At 45.5% G+C, this 17308-nt stretch overlaps 1 protein-coding gene across 11 annotated transcripts in view; it reads left to right on the plus strand.

Annotated features, from left to right (window-relative positions):
* Window positions 1-17308, plus strand: part of adgrl3.1 (adhesion G protein-coupled receptor L3.1) — a 137469-nt gene that overhangs the window by 61589 nt on the left and 58572 nt on the right. For all 11 annotated transcript variants that reach the window (XM_047577675.1, XM_047577679.1, XM_047577680.1 and 8 more), the window contains exons 6-7: window positions 6095-6109; window positions 7134-7922. In XM_047577675.1, the coding sequence (XP_047433631.1) occupies window positions 6095-6109; window positions 7134-7922 (804 nt within the window). The remainder of the gene's footprint in view (window positions 1-6094; window positions 6110-7133; window positions 7923-17308) is intronic.

Raw genomic sequence — 17308 nt, forward strand, 5'->3', positions numbered from 1 at the left:
CCGACATAGATTGTAGATCTGTGTAGTCCAACATGTGTCCGTTTTTTTTTATTCCATTGCACTAGGGGTGGGCGTTGGCAAGAACTTCACAATACGATACGTATCACGATACTTGAATCACGATATGATACATTATCGCGATATTACGATATATTGCAATATTCTACATAGTTCACTGAGAAATGTTAAATGCCGCTTAAAATACACATTGTATTGTGTACATCAGATGACAGTGATAATTCATTGGACAAATTGAGTCGAAAAACAATATTAATCCAAATGATCCATTTCCAATTCATTGCACTTGTACAGATGAAGTGGTGGTGGAGGTGCAGAAGTCGTTCACGATCGGCCCAAAACTTGACTTTTTCTTTTGAAATCGATGCTAGGACATTCAAAATTGATACTGTATTGGAAGAAAATTATCCTAAGATATTGCCATATCAATATTATTTTCCCACTGTTACATTGCACCATTGCTGTGGTGGCACAACATCATTAGAGATTATTTTCTGCGGTTTTCCATCTCCACGTCATAGCTGTAAATCCAACAAAGATGCATTCAATACACACACTGAGCCTAACTTGTTCATTCTTTTCATCTGTTTTAAATGTATTAGAGATGCTACTGATATACTCTGATTGAGTGTATCACGCTTTTATTGACCCTCTCACCAAACGAAACGACCAAACGTTTGTGTCGGACGTGACAGATCCGAAACAAGCGTGTTGAACTGAGCTCGTAACTCCACCCTAAAGTCCTGCACAACTCACAGACTCATCTCGAGTCTTTCCTCAAACAACGTCTACCGCCCTGGCACCAGCGTCCATGCAGACGGCCAAGGTGATCTCCCACACTGAAGCATTCAATTATGTCTGGCTAAACGGCTCTTGCCTGGCGTCTAGAATGACCAGCAGATTAAATAATAGGACTATCAGAGCCCTCTCTGGAGCAGATGGAAACACAACCTGATACCTGCTTAATGCCCCGCCAGGCACGCACGCACACACTCGCACGGCGCACACACCCAGGCCTCAAAAAAAAAAAAAAAAAAAAGCGAGAGCGTGTACCAGTGTACTCTTTCACTCTTCAAATCAAGACCTGTCTGCATGTTCCGTCTTTATCTTTGATATAACTGCCTGCGCCCGCTTGAAAATAGAGAGCGATTTATTTCATGCATTCGCCACCGTAAAGAACACTGGCTTCACGGCAACCGAGCGCAAATGGATACGGGGTCCATGCGGATCTGATAAACAGTGGGTCAGTCGGGGTAACATTTCTTCTCTGCAAAAATAGACAGCATCCGAAACCGAGTCGTTAGAGAGCTCAGCTAACAGAAGGAGGGGCGTAGTGGTGGTGGGGGGGGGGGAGATGGAGCGCTGGAGAAAAAGACGGTGAATGAGAGAGTTTGACAGTGCATTAGCATCTCGTGCGCGCCGACTAAAGTGCAGCGGCGGGATCGGGTAGCCCCCGGGCCGCGCCACCCGCCTCTGCGGCGAGAGAAAATCTGTTTTGTGAAAGTGGAATTCCGCGGATTCCGTGACTCCGCGCTTTGCTCCCGTCTGATCCCAATTCGCCGCCACTCAGCCGTCGACGGGAGCAAATCAGCGCTGTCAGCGGCGTCGTTGCCGGAGATGCATTACGTGCGACATTAAGCGGTGAAACATCCCCAATATGTTGCAATAACTCAAGACGGAGCAGCAAGAGGGGCTCGTTTGTCTGAAACATAAAACAAACTGTCACCTGCCTGAAACGCTCGCGACTTTAGTAAAACATCATGTTTGCGTTTGAAGGCGGGCCGCGGTGCACGCGCTCAAATGTCAGGGGACGCGCCGGTGGCACCGGCCTGTTGAGCGTAAACACCTGAACCCTGGCAGTCACCTCTGAGGCCAGGTGTTGCTAATCACAAACCGCAGCGCGTGGAAAAAAAAATAAAAAATAAAAAATAAGCCGAGCTCCGAAGAGACTCGACTTTTAGGCTGTACTTTTTTTTTTTGTTTTCCCCCCACTACCCGGATATTGTAAACAATTCTTAAAGTGCAACGCAGGTAATTAAATTATGCACGGTTCAGTTTTTAGAGAAATTGTGCTTCTCCATCTCTTCTCTTTCTTTATTTCTTTCTTTTTTTTTTCGTGAGGATATTTTGGCTCGCGCGAACCGTCACAACTCCTCATCCCTCTTCACTGCACTGCAGGTTTTTGGCTACTCTCCAAAGCTACAATCAAGTGCTGTCTCTTTGCTCTCCCTCTCCGGCTCTCTCCGCGGTACAAGTGTGTGGCAGTCGTGTGCCAAACTAGCCGGCTAGCTTTGGCAGTAATTAGCCACCTGTGTATACTTGTTCATAGCACTGCAGGCGCACTATAAATATCCATACATTAGCGCGCCGCTGCACACAGCGGTTCTCCTGGGCAACTCTCACACATGAATGGCTTTTGTTTCTATAATCATGCTATCTACACATGGGGGGATGTGGGGGGGAGAAACGATGACGAGCGTTGTTTCATTCGCGCGAGCTTTAAAACAGTCGGGAACGCTCGGGATCACGTCTATCCATCTCCTCATCTTCATCGTGTGGTGTAGCCCGGCTCTCCTGGCCGCTGTTATGAAGCAATTAGCCTACTACCACATTTAGTGTATTAATCAGAAAAGCCAGTGATACGTTATGCAATACCCATGCAGTCTATTTTAGACAATAGAACTTGGCTCGGTAGGAAAGCTAATTAAAAGATAAAATCACCTTCTTGTCTGTCCAATTAAAGACTTCTGTCAGATTGGACCCTTGGAATAACTTCATCGCGACGGCGTGAGAGGAGCCGCGTGCGAGTCCGCGTGTGCGCATGCGCGCATTGTAGTGGCAACAATTGCTCGCCGCTAGCGTCCACTTCGTTGCGTGTGTCCCTCTTTACGTGCGCGCCCTGCGCAAACGCCTGTTTGTGTGGGCACATATGCAGCCATTTATTTATTTTTTTATTTTGTTATGTTTCCCGGACAGAGCAAAGGAAGATGGGAAATGAACCAAAGAGACAGAAGGAGAGACAGCAGAGCGACAGCTGAAACGTAGATAGAGAGAAATAGGTTAGACGAGGCCAGCAGACGAGGAACAGAAAGAATGAATTAACTGATAAAAGACTCTCTGTGAGAGGTGGACAGGGTTTGAGCTGGGGGGTGGGGTGGGGGGTGGGGGGGGGGGGCGCGGTACAGATACTGGGGGAGGTAACGGAGGGAATGAAACAAGGGGGGGGGGGGGGAGCATCGGATGAAATAATGAAAACAGAACGGCAGGTGAGGACAAGAGGACGGGAGAAAATGAACAGAATAATGGAGAGAGAAGGAAGGGAGGAAACGTCCGTGTCCATAAATGACCTTGGGCTTTAGCCGGCTGCTGAGCTGATTGGAGATCAGAGATAATAGTGGTGAGGCTGCTGTCGCCGCTCGTCTGCAGGGGCGCGCACGCGCCCGCGCCCGGAGTCCGACACGTGCACCCATGGGCGCACGGCGTCTTTCCTCCTAGACGAATACCTCCTTAATAAACCATACGTTTTCAATAAAAATGCTAATTATCTTTACACCGCAGCACAGTGAGGTTAGCACTGCTTCTGTCTGTGTGTGTGTAAGTGTATGAGAAATAGAAAGAGAAAGTCGTGGGGGGAAAAAGCTACAATGTAAAAGAAGATTTTTTTTAAATATTAAGAAGATTCTACGCCGGATATTAATGACGATTTTTAACACAAGTGAAACTAGACAAGGAGCACATCCTTACAGCACGGGGTTTCTGTTAGCGTTATTATTCCGCTATTGTTTTCTAATATTTATTCAAAGACCTGCCAGGAATAAATGAGGATTTTTTCTTTCCCTCTCTGTACCTGCGTAGCTAACTATTCAATAGTGCACCCCAAGTGGTTTTGGAAATGATCACTCAAAGATAGAGGGTAGATTAAACATGCCGCTGCCTCTGCTGAATTCAATTATGAGAACAGCATTGAGGAAAAAGAGCGCGATAAAATACCTTCTCGTTGATGATTTCTTGGAAACTCGGATATTTTCTGGAAAGTTGTCGTACTCCTTTCCCCCCCCCCCTTTCCTTCTTCAGTTAGTGGCTGAATTAGCCCGAGCACAGCGCGCCTCTCATCTCTTGCATCATCTCGCACGCTAACCTTGACAAAACCTTGGGCTTTTTAACAGATGCGCTGCCGAACCGTTGTTCGCCGAAGAAAACGAGCGGCCGTGATTTATGAAAATCTTTCATTTCTGACCCCCGCCCCGGAGATTAAAACAGAGATACGGGAAATAAATAAAGAAAAACTCCGCTGAGCTCACCGTCCATTAATCTCGCGAAACAACGAGCCGCGGTACAAATTGAATGACATTTGTTTGACATTTTCGGTGCCGTTTGGCGTACTTGCTGCTGCCACGCTTTTTCATTTGAAATCTATCTGCGTGTTTTTTTCCTCTCCCAGTCTGTGGGGCTGCATGTGAGCCTCAGGTAATGTGAATGCCACGTCGTTTGGTGTCATTAATCCCTGTCTCCTCGACCCCGGCGCGTCTTTTTTTTTTGGTTTTTTTTGCATTGTTGTGTTTCGTACGTGCGCCGATATCTGTCTCTCCATCGCGCGCCGCCCTCCGCATAGAACGATCCGCCTTCTCCCCCGGTTCTGGCCGCGAGGGAACCGCTTCCTCACCGAGAGCCGTTTTATATCTCGACTCGTGCGAGCCCGTGCGTGCGCGCACAAGCGAGCGAGCGTGTACACACTTGTTTTAGGTTTAACACGATCTTCTGCCAGAGATTGCTTATTTATCGGGAGTTGTGCTAAGCCGCACAAGTTGCCATGCATTTTTCATGAGCCTCGGATTTAATGGTTGCGCGCGTGTGTGTGCTTCTGCGTGTGTGTCCCACGTGTTTGCGTACGTCTTGTGGTCTGTGATGAGGTCGGGATTTAACGCGTTAAAGGATTCATGCACCCACTATGCAATATGTAGCGCACGTATGCTATATAAGGACATCCGGAAGTTAGTCCAAAAGTTATCTCTGCCTCCCTCTCCTCTCCTCTCCTCTCCTCTCCTCTCCTCTCCTCTCCTCTCCTCTCCTCTCCTCTCAGGGGGCTAGTTCCATTCAGCAGGTCTCTAACGGTCTTGAAAGACACAAGGGCACCGCTGGCAGGATTAGGTTTCTGCCGTGTTCACGTTCCACCCGCCCCCCACCCCCCCACTCCAACCCCCACCCCCCAGGGAGCAAGGCGGAATGAAATTCATATGTTTTAAGAGGTTTTCCAGCAAGTGTGCACATTTCATTGCAGGGCGACACGAGCACAACCTTTTTTTTTTTTTTTTTTTGTACCGGAGCTCCGAGGACAACGCTTTGAATATAATAGACGGGGGAACTGATGTTGGGGTTGGAGCAAAACCAGTGCGTTCGCCGTGCTCTCGCCTCCGCGCGCAAACACGCTCGTACGCGGTCGCACAGATTACACGACACGCACGCAGCATTAGCTCACCCCGCTGTGCGTCTGAAGGCATTTTAGTGTGGCAATTTTTTGGCCGGTCCAGCGAAACGCAATCCCGGCAATCAAATCAATTTCCTGGTTTTCATTGCTCGCTCGCTATTAGCATACTTTAAAGGGCTTATTACCTCAGCTCATTTTGTCTTGCTGAGTTTCCGCCGGAGTGCCGCAGTGAACGACGGCAACACGTGTGTCTGCGCGCGTTCTGCGGCGCTCCTGTGCGTTTTTTTTTTCAGCACGCCTCACTCCCTTTTTTATTTTTGTGTGTCTGCACGACACGCGCGTCTCCGTTACCCCATGTGTATACGCGCAACATATGTGAGAAGCAACACTGTCAGATAGCTTCCCGATTGCAGCGCAGTCTTCTCAGACGCTTATGTAATGTTATTACCGATCACACATGGAGAGCATCCTGGCACTCTCACAAGGTTAGGATGAAATATGAGGACGATTATGAAGATCCGAGATTGTATTATCATGATTTCCTTATTATTGCATCATTAATCTATTTTTGTCTCCTGTCTCTTTCTTTCTCCCCTTTCCTTTCCTTTTTTTTTTTTAAATCTTCAAATCCTTCGCCTATGGCTCCCGCAGAAGTAGAACAAAAAGGTAAGTCTGTGAAGCGAGCACGCCCACGTTCACGCATGCACACACGCTCAAAACCCCGGGATTGGGCGTCGCTTTTTTTTTGATGGCGCCGCCTGAAGTGTTTTCGTACCTCGTGGCAGCGCGACGTCTCTTTCAAAGTCACTGCTGCTATATTAAGACGTCTTGATCTCGGCGTATAGAGGCAATTTAGAAACACTGGTTCTCATTAGACACACTCCGGGCCCGTATCACTCCGTGGCATTGTGTAGAATGTCACTTAACAAACTCTCCGTGGGTCGAGAACATTTTTCTGATGAGCCAATGAGAAAAGAATTACACTGACATTTAATATTTGCGGCGCTTCTTATTATGCCAGTGCTTTGAAGAGCCAGTAAAAAAATTCGGTTGATATTCCCAGCCCTTTGCGTGTGATGTGGAATTCAATTATTGAGCAGAATGGGAAAACCACAGGGCACATCTGGCACGTCTGTCTGTGTGTATCTGCCGCGTGGATGTGACAGCATTCCTGTTAAATTGCGAAGGTTCGTGCGAGTTCGGTCGCATTGGCTCCCCAGAAATTTACTACGCCTCCCACGTCCCTCGTAAAACGCGACCCGGTATTCCAAGATGGGGAATACGGAGCGCGGGAGTGGGAAAGGAATTATTGTAGGAATTGCAAAAACAGCAGATGATAAAAGATGTGCTGGGTACTGTTGGTTGCTCCTGACAGAAATAGAAGGGGAGTGAAGGGACGGAAGGGTTGTGAGACTAATGAGGAGCAGAGGAGGGAGAGAGGAATGGGAATAGAGGGAAGGGGTGGAAAGTAGAACAAAACGTGCCACGTTCTCTTCACGTCTTAGCTGTTGAATAGAATCCCCACACTGTCGCCGTGCTTGGGAATGACGTCATCATGTCGTCGTCCCGATCGCGTCGTTGTTTTTTTTTTAACATTTATGAAAAGAGGCAATTTTTTAGCCCTTCACAAACTCTGGAGTGTTGCTTTGTTGTCAACGCTAATGTGAAAACGCTGTTATGTGCTCCTCAGTATTCCTGTGTCCCGGCATTCTGCGGGGAGTGTACCAAAGCGAACACCTCTTCGAGTCAGACCACCAGTCGGGCGCGTGGTGCAAAGACCCGCTGCAAGCCTCCGACAAGATCTATTACATGCCGTGGACGCCGTACCGCACGGACACGCTGACCGAGTACTCGTCGAAGGAGGACTTCATCGCGGGCCGCCCCACCACCACGTACAAGCTCCCGCACCGCGTGGACGGCACCGGCTTCGTCGTGTACGACGGCGCCCTTTTCTTCAACAAGGAGCGCACCCGCAACATCGTCAAGTTCGACCTGCGCACGCGCATCAAGAGCGGCGAGGCCATCATCGCCAACGCCAACTACCACGACACCTCGCCGTACCGCTGGGGCGGCAAGTCGGACATCGACCTGGCGGTGGACGAGAACGGACTGTGGGTGATCTACGCGACGGAGCAGAACAACGGGCGCATCGTGGTGAGCCAGCTCAACCCCTACACCCTGCGCATCGAGGGCTCCTGGGACACCAGCTACGACAAGCGATCGGCCTCCAACGCCTTCATGATCTGCGGGGTCCTGTACGTCGTCAAAACCGTGTACGAAGACGACGACAACGAGGGGACGGGGAACAAGATCGACTACATGTACAACACGGATAAAGGGAAGGAAATGACGGTGAACATACCGTTCCCCAATTCCTACCAGTACATAGCGGCAGTGGATTACAACCCGAGAGACAACCTCCTGTACGTGTGGAATAACTACCACGTGGTGAAGTACTCGCTGGATTTTGGCAACAATGGTAGGTCCAACCCATATCTCAATGCCTCCGTGTGTATCACTTTCTCCTTTCACAAATTCATCACATCCACACTAATATTGGGTATAGTAAGAAGAAAATGATGCCGGTTTGAGAACACTTCCGCACTAAAATTGATTGCACAGCCTGCGATGCTTTTTTCTTTCTTTTTTTTTTTTTTTTATAATTACATGAAATACCTTGGCATATTTGTAATGCTTTTAATATTAATTTTAATGATAAGTGGTTTTGTTTTTGTTGTGACATAAGGAATACTTACAGGCACTAATCTTCCTCCGATGATTAATTCAGCAAAATAATTTGGAGGGGAAGAAAGAGAAAAGCTCCATCTGTGCTGTCACGGTTCTCCATTATGCGTCTCCCCACAGCCGTAATACATCCGCATGCGTTCGGAACGCAATTTAAAAAATAAAAAACTTCTGCAGCCGTTCCTGGATAGAATAATGCCACTGAAATTGTAGAAGTTAGCAGCGTTGCTACGTGGAATTGGGAGGCGGCGACATCAAAAAGACTACTGTACCTTGATCTCCGCTTTAAACCTCACCAACGATGTTACGTTGAGCTTTACTTACTGTAAATGCTTCTTGCCTTTTTTTACTGCACCACTCTCCAGCTTCCTCTACAGTTTCCCCGGCCGCCTAACAAATCATAACTCACTGCTGGCTCCGCTCCTCGTGAATGGAGCCAGAGGTTTCGTGGGTGAGAAAGAGTTGATTATTGCTTTTACAGGACATCTGTGTGCGACGACAATCTGAAGACGCATTAACCTGTCTGTGACCTAAGTGTTAAACATTTATTATTGACTGATTCATCTGTCTGCGGCAAAAGGCTGTGAAAATACGTTCCCGGTGAAAACGTACCGCATTTCCTCTAATGGTGGCCAGTGTTTAATTAATGGCCCGGGCGTGGTTTACACGAGGAAATAAAGGGCGACCACAAATGCCTATTATAGATGTATTAACACACGGGTGCCATGGGTGGCAGTTGCTACATTTGAAGTGCCACGTGAATCCAGAGCTTTAGCAGCATGGTGCAAAGGAGAAAACTTGGCATGAACTTCAAGGAGAAGGTTTTGAAATATGCAGAGTAATACAGGAGAGGAAGCTGCGAAAAGCTTAAATATTGACCCGCGAAGAATAAAATGTTCTGACACCGGGAAGGTTACGATACGCTGTGGACATTTAAGTTTTTCATGTGAGTATGGTACCTTACCTACCACCTTATTAATCCTGCCCACTGGTTGTGCATGTATGGTGTAGCTACCAACCTGCTAGTGTAGTAAAACTTTGACTAAATATAGCGGCATGCACTGTTGTGAAATAAAGGAAACTAGTAATAACGGCCTCTCTCTAATAAAAGCCTCCAATAATGGCAGGGTATTCTGGGAGTCTGAGTAAATAAAGGCCCTGGCCACTATTAGAGGAAGTACGGTATTTCCATTAAACCATTGAGTAGAGGTCAGTTACAGTAACAATTGTTGACTGACTGTGTGTGGTGTATTTTTCCAGGCTGCTCCGATTTACATTTGCGCATTCACAATATCTCTAATGACGACGACGCGAGAGGAGCTATTTGTAGGAACGTAATCACACACGAGTGAACGTTTCCGTCCACCGAGCACATTTAAGCTCCTTGGTTTAGCCCACAACTTCCATGTTCTGGTTTGGTCCTGCTGCTCTCAGCCACAGTTTAGCGGTGGAAAAAAAAAAAAGCTTTGATAAACCAACTGTAAACAAGCGTAGCTTTTCAATCCTTTGAGCGCCGCATATGCAGTCCGTCCGTTTGTGTTTGCTCGGTGTCAGAAAGCTAACAGATGGAAATCAAATCTTTGGGTGATTAACTACCAGTGAGGCTACGAGTAATTGGAGTCAATTGGACCTTCATGCTAGGATGATCGTCGACTGCAGGAAGCAGGTCAGAGGAAGGTTGAAGCGAAACCTGTTGTTTCGGAGCCTAATCCATTTCCAAACCCGGCGGGGATGAATTCAATTTGAAGGTGGGGTCGTTCTGATCAACAAACCGGTTTAAAATAACGTCGCCGCGTCCGCTCGGAAGACACGGGAGTGCGGTCCGAACCCGGGATGAATCTCTTTTAACTCTGGTGTGAGGTTAGAGTCCGCCCTCCACTTATTATTTCCTCTGGATGAAGGGCTTAGGCCCCTGGAGCCTGAAGGGCTATTTGCCCAGTGTAATTGCCTTTCAGCACCTTTCTATGGAGTGGTCGAGGCAGTCTGGCTGGGTGTCTTATTAAATGATGTCTGAATTAACACATGCTCTTACACGCAGTTAGGAGGCGCAGTACAAGAAATTATAGAGGAAGGCAGCATTAAACTTGGTTTCCAATGATCAGTGTGTGTGTGTGTGTGGAGGGAAGACCTGCTGTAAAAAAAAAAAAAAAAAAAAAAAATGCGTATGTGAGTGTTTACATATGCATAATGCCCGTGTGCTGAGGTGCTTTACAGCACAGTGGGAGTTTGTCTTTCTCCATTCATGAGTGTGGATACATGTTTATTGGTGTTTGCATGAGAATGTGATCACTCTCATAATGGAGCTCGGGGGGGGGCGTCTCAGGAGGCTCTCGAGATGAGATCAATGGGGATTCAATGTGGAGAATGACCTCCAGTGCACAGCAACAAGCCAGACTGCTGACCAGCGGGAGATAAATACATACAATCAATGCCGCTCTGCTCTTTAACGCTCCTTCTCGCTCTGCGCCCTCACTCAATGAAGACAAGGAATAAATTAACTACCTTAACTGCATGAAAACAGGACGACTGGTCGATTCATTCAGGTTTTATTTTGTCGAATCCCGACTCCGGGGCCTCGACACTCGCCCCCTAATGCCTTCCAAACTCATTTTTTTTCTGTATAATTCGCTGTAAACGCATGAAGTATACGCCGTTAGTTCAAACGTGCCATGTTCCAGCTCTGTTTTCTTTTCCTTCCCGTAGTCAACTCAGGAAACAGAGCGAGGAAGCAAGGGGCCGTTCGGAGGGTTTCCACTCATTATCATCGGGCTTAATGTGCACCCTGTTTTGGTTTCGGCTCGTATGGATTTGCTGCGATATAAAAATGAGACAGGAAATGGGCCACGGTCTAAGAGAAGGACGTGGTAGGCCACAGAGGACCGAGTGTAATTGGGGTACGACACAGAGAGCACCGAGCGTTTTGTTATGTCTGTCCAACTGGAGAAACAAAAGGCCGACGGTTTAAAAAGAGTCCGCTGTGGTTCACATTCGACTGCTTTCAAATACAAATACTTTTTCGTCCAGATTTGAATACACCCAAATTTTTGCAGGTGGAGAAATGAAAGGAAAACTAGAGAACTGGACTCCAGTTAAAGTACTGTTACTTCAAAGAGAGTTTTAAAGAATAAAAACTAGGGATGCACGAGAACTTTTTTTTAAAACCGATAACTTTCGGCTTCCAAAGGCCGATACCAATAACATACCTGGAGATTAGAAAGACTAATGAACAAACAGCTTTGACTCTTAAAATAAAGATATTTATCTTTTGAGATGAAAAACTATTAGCAAGCAAACATTTCCTAAAAGATCAAGGTCAAACAAAACTATTTGATATTTCGAATGAACATCACAATGTTAAGGCCTCAAGACCTGAAATACTTTGCATCAGGTTTAAAAGTAAATAAAGTGAAAAAGTGCATTCCACAAGTTCTAAAAAATAAATAATGCACTGACACAAGTTAGAACCCAACATTTCCATGCTAGTTCAACGCTATTTCTCCCTCCACGTGGTATTTTCTTTAAACATTTGTTGCACTCAGCCAGTGAACTGTCTTCCTCAGAAACTTTAAAAAACTCCATTACCGCCGCCATCTTGTAACGGATGCACGTCGTGATGCATTCACGTTTTTAGGATTTATGTGTAACATCCAGGGCAGCTATACCAGTCAGCTACTACCAAAATTATGACAGACTTGACGAGTTGTTTTCCGACACGGGGGATTAACGCATTTTTTCAGGCAGAACGTTGTTTTTCCGAATGTACTGACGTTAGGTCTCATGTAAGAGAGGGAGCGCCTGATTAAAACGACGAAAATATGTATTATATGTTATCAGGCCGACAAGTCATGACATCAGACTTATGGGAATGATGTCATAATTTCCTGATATTGGGACGATAATTATCGGCCTGATAATTATCGTGCACCCCTAATAAAAAACTATATTTATAATATTCTTATATAAGAAAAAAAGGAAATTAGTTGAAGTATGGTTTGGTAAAATGTACTCTTAGTATCACTACATTATTTGTGTGGCTAAACAAACATTATATGCTGATCACAGTGTTATTTGGTACACCCATAAATCAAATAATATATTCAGGCTGCAGAGTATAGAACATAACTTTCCTATAACTCCTTATGTATTCGATGGACAGATATCTGAATTCTGCGCACACACCTGAAATCACAAAATACTCCCCACAATTAAACTAAGCTGATTGACAATAAATAAATAAACGGTAAAAATTTATGGGGCAAATGGCTTCTATCCCTCACTTTCCGCAGATTCATCGGTGAACACATTAAATATCATTATCTGAGGCAGGGAAGACAAAGAAAATCAATGAACTCCACAACAACCGCAGCCGTGAACACATTTAAATTTAAAAATAAAATAAAAAACGAACGCCCTGATCGCTGCGGAGCTCGCCCACACACGCAGAATGATGCTGCATCGCCAGGTTGACGCCGTCGGTTATTTACATTCTCCTCTGAGCGCTGGTATCAGAGAGACGTAACGCTCAGAATAAGCGCGGTGAAGAACCCTCGTTGCGCCTGTGGGTTCATATCCCGTTCATCGGCTTCGTTCGGCCCGGCTTTCCCACTAATCAGAGTTTTTACAAACTTAAAGATGCTCGCGGTCACAACTCTGAGGAATATTACAGGAATATTTACAGCCAAGGTAGCTGGAAGGTGGTGCAGATCTCACTGAAACAGAAGGTTCTTGTTAAATATAGAAGTCAGGCTGAGGGGGTCCGTACTCACCAGCAGGGGTGGTTGTCAAACATGTTGAGTGCTGAATAGTTTGGTTTTTTACTACGTTTTCAGCCTAGTGTTAAGACGCTGCTGAGTTTTATTATTTTTAGTTATTTATTTTGGTGTGTTTGATTTGTAATTGAAGGGTTTTGAGGCTATAGCCTCAAACATCATATGGCTGGTGCTTCCTAGTCGTAGACAGTGAAAGAGAGAAGAGAGAGCTTGAGAAGGACGTATGGTGAAGCATTAATAGTGGAAGATGGATTGTTTTAGTCAGATACACGTAGCGTGTACTCGCTTTAAACGCGTGGTTACAGCTAGCTTAGCTTACCTGCTACAAACGGGGCGTTGCAGTGTTTCTGCTCAGATATCTTTCAGTGAAAGCACTGCCACTTCCAACATCCTGGCATATATATACACTGAAACAGTGGCATTGGTGAACAATAGCCAATAAAACTCTGTCCAAACTCTCTCCAAACCACCGGACTCACCACCTCCTTCCACTCTTAGTGGTACCACTGCTCGGTTTCCGTGCCGCATAACCAACAGAGCTCCAGGAGCTGACGTCACCCTGCGCCGTTAACCACCACGCCGCCATATTGACAGAGAAGCGCTTCTTTCTAACGACTACTCGGCTGACAACTGCGAGCAACTCGCCAGTTAACCTGGGGCTGCTGTGCCCAAGGATGCCAGAATAGTCGGGGACCAGCAAAGCGGAAATCCTTTTATAGGATTATCCAAAGATCCCACAAGATTATTGCAATAAAACGCCCGTCATCGGATCATAACATTATGTCGTGACAGCGTAACAGTGACAAAGAGATGCTGTTTTTAGCCGACAAACTCCAAAACTGGATGTACATCAGGAGGCCTGACCGCGTCCATCTACCTGCGACCCCTTGTGTGCTTTCAGTGACTCCGGAGTAGGATGAAGGAAAGTTAACGCGGTAGTTCTGTATATCCAGATACTCCAGGTCAGGAACATTGTCTCCCCCGGCTGTTTTAATATTTGAAAAAAGCAAATCTGAGGCACGATGAGTCGGTGATATGTAATCGGTTAGGGTTAGGGTTAGGGTTAGGGTTAGGAAAGCGTTGCCTTGTACTGGTCGTTTTATATCTTCGTTTAAAGTGCAGTAAACTCTGATGGCCTTAAATCAGCACCGGCACCATTCATTTTTCCTACCAATATGGCGGCGTCAACAAAAAAAAAAGTCACATGACGCCCAGAGCTCTGTAAGACTTACTTATTTCCATCGTCATTCAGAGGGATCCAACCAACCCTGTGACGTATTTTATTACGTCACTTCAAACTAGCAAAGTAGCAGGCAAGTCAGGTGGAAATGACGAAAAATAAATTCATACTTTTAAATATTTGACTTTAGCAGAGGTGTTATTTCGGATAGTGTTCTCAGCAATAGGACCAATACATGTACACTTCATTTGCCCTTAAAGCGTAAGAATTTCATCGTGAAACAATGACTAAAGAATGCTCAGTTCACCTTGGACCGGCATATTTTAAAGGTTTACTCTGTTCCATCGCACCCGTCGTCGCCGTCTCGGCAAGAAAACGATCCTTTTTTTGAAACGCGCATCCCGTCTCCCTCGCTGCTTAACAAGAAAGCGAACTGCCTCTTTACATTTATTGTTTCTCGTGTCTGTTTGTGTTTCGCCTTTGTCTGTTAAATCCCCCGCTCTTTCTCACACCGTCTCCGGCACAAACACTCAACAATGGCAGGAATCTCAATATTTCCTCTTCTGCCTCTCATGCATCTTTCTCTTTAACGCCGTGTTTCTCCTCCCGGGTCGTTTCTTATCCGCCGCCTAATCTGCCCTCCTTTTGTGCTCCCTCATCACGCGGGGGCTTTTTTTCCACGGAGCGTCCTCAGATGTATATATTATGTGGGCCTTGAACGCCTATACGAAGTCAGAGCCGCTTGTCTCGGCGTCGCCCCCTTTCCCCCGCCGCGCCGTCCCCCCAAATGCGCTCTCATTCTCCGCTGTTTATGGGCTTGTTTCATCACGTCTTCTTACATGCATATTATAGAGCCTTGCCCTACGCAAGCAGCATGGCTCCGATGAAACGCCTGAATAATTTATCACCTCCAGTCTGCCTTGCCACACTTTAGAAAGTTTTCCCCAACAAAGTCTCAAAATTATTCATGTTATCTGCATCTCCAGGCTGGGAGGGGCTAAAACGGAGAAGATGGCGACGGCCTTTTCTTTTCTTCGCTCAGCTCCCCCTCTCCTTTCGCCCTTTCGTATTCTCTTTCCGCTCGTCTTGTAATTTTGCTTTTTTCTCCCCCACCGCTCTCTGCAAAAATTTCGCACGTTCTCACGAGCGCTGTGTATGTTCCCCTCCCGGCGCCGTCCCGCTGCCCTTTAAGGTGACGACACTGCTTAAGGTTTTAAGTTCAAGTGAGACGATCTTGTTGAATGGAGGCGGCACAGTGAAATTGGTTTTTAAAAAGAAAGATACATAATTATGAAAGTTCCCCCTAGCAGCCTTGGGGGATTTTTTTTTTTTTTTTTTCTTTTTTTTGTTCTCTGAAATGGAGACAGTGTTTAAGACCATTAATCAGAACGAGACAAAAGATTTGACTGGTGTTTGAAAGTGTAATGACTTATGGATTATGAGCCGGTGATAACTTTATCAAAACAACTTAGGAGAGATCACTTTCTTCATTCGTGTACCTTATTACTTATTTATATTATTGGTTATAGTTCAAGAGCTACAGATATTGTTTGATGCTGTACTTCGTTTTTTTTTTTTTTTTGTATTGTGTTCAAGAATCGTTTTAATTCATAAAGTTACACAAAGGTTTGCAGGGTTTCCCACACAGTGTAAATAACTGTGGTGGCCCACGGTTTCACAGCGAATCGGAAATGTTTTTACACGTTTCAAACAACATGGGGGCTTGTTTTTTTTATTATTGCTCCCTAAAGCATCTCTCCCCATTTGTTAGATCATCTCTGAGTTTAACCTGTGTTGTCTTGCTGTTTGTCTTGCTCTCTAATAAAAGTTGACTTTACCACTAATTTTTTTTTTAAAAACCACACGTTTGTGCTCTTGACCGCGGAGAAAGTTGGTCAAAACCTGAAGAAAATGACTCCAGACGTAACGCGACCTAGCTAAACTTTATAAGCGTTAGCTTGCAAAGTTAGAAAAGTCAACTGTTTAGTGTGAAATGATATTTATTCGCTGATACTTTATTTAATTTTAAATACATTTGTCCATACATTGCAACATCTCAATAACTTATGTTTGGCATTCCTGTAGATCTCTAGGTCTCCAATAGGTGGTCTGCGACCCCTAGGGGGTCCGTGGAGGTACTGCAGGGGGGGGGTCGCAAAATCTTTGGTTGATTAGACATTTTATTTATACAGCAGGTAAATTTTTCAAAGTAAACATATTTGTAAAGGTGCTATTGACATGACATTTTCACCAGGTGTTGGTAACAACCCAAGTAATCCATACATAGAAAGAAACCAAGAAATTAAGTTATGTAAAATGACAGAGGGAACACGCTTAATGCTATTTATTTAATACTTTGTGCAAAAGCCTTTGTTGGTAATGAAGCTTTAAGACGCCTCCTGTTTGGAGAAACTAGCCACATGCATTGCTCAGGTGTGATTTTGGTCCATTCTTCCACACAAACAGACTTTGAATCTTGAAGGCTTTATGGGCCTCTTCTCTGAACTCTGATTTTTAGTTCTTTCCGTAGATTTTCAATTGGATTCAAGTCAGATGATTGTCTGGGCCGTTCTAGCAGCTTTATTGTTTTCTCTGAAGCCAGTTGAGAGTTTCCTTGGCTCTGTCTTTGGGATCATCGTCTTGCTGAAATGTCCACCCTCGTTTCATCTTCATCATTCTGGTGGACAGAGATTTTTCTCAAGAATGTCTCGGTATATTTCCATTTCCATATCCATTTATCCTCCCTTCAATTATAGGAAGTTTGCCAGCACCACATGCAGAAAAACACAGTGCATTTTGTCCTATAAACATGGTGTGTGTTACGGCATCCAAATGGTTCAATTGTGCTCTGACCAGACTATGTTCTCCCAGTATTTTACAGGCTTGTCCAAATGTTGTGCAGCAAACTTTAAACGTGCTTCAACATGCTTTCTCTTCAGAATTGGAGTCTAGCGTGGTGAGTGTGCAAACGGGCCACTGCCGTTGAGTGCATTGCTTAATGTTTTCTTTGAAATAATTGTACCTGCTAATTCCAGGTCTTTGTGAAGCTCTCCACTAAGTGGTCCTTGGCTCTTCAACAACTCTTCCCATAATTGTTTTCACTCCTCTGCCATAAATCTCGCGAGGAGCACCTGGTCGTGGCCGGTTTACGGTCGAACGATGTCCTTACCG

Source organism: Mugil cephalus, chromosome 2 (assembly GCF_022458985.1).
Source record: "Mugil cephalus isolate CIBA_MC_2020 chromosome 2, CIBA_Mcephalus_1.1, whole genome shotgun sequence".
NCBI lineage: Eukaryota > Metazoa > Chordata > Actinopteri > Mugiliformes > Mugilidae > Mugil > Mugil cephalus.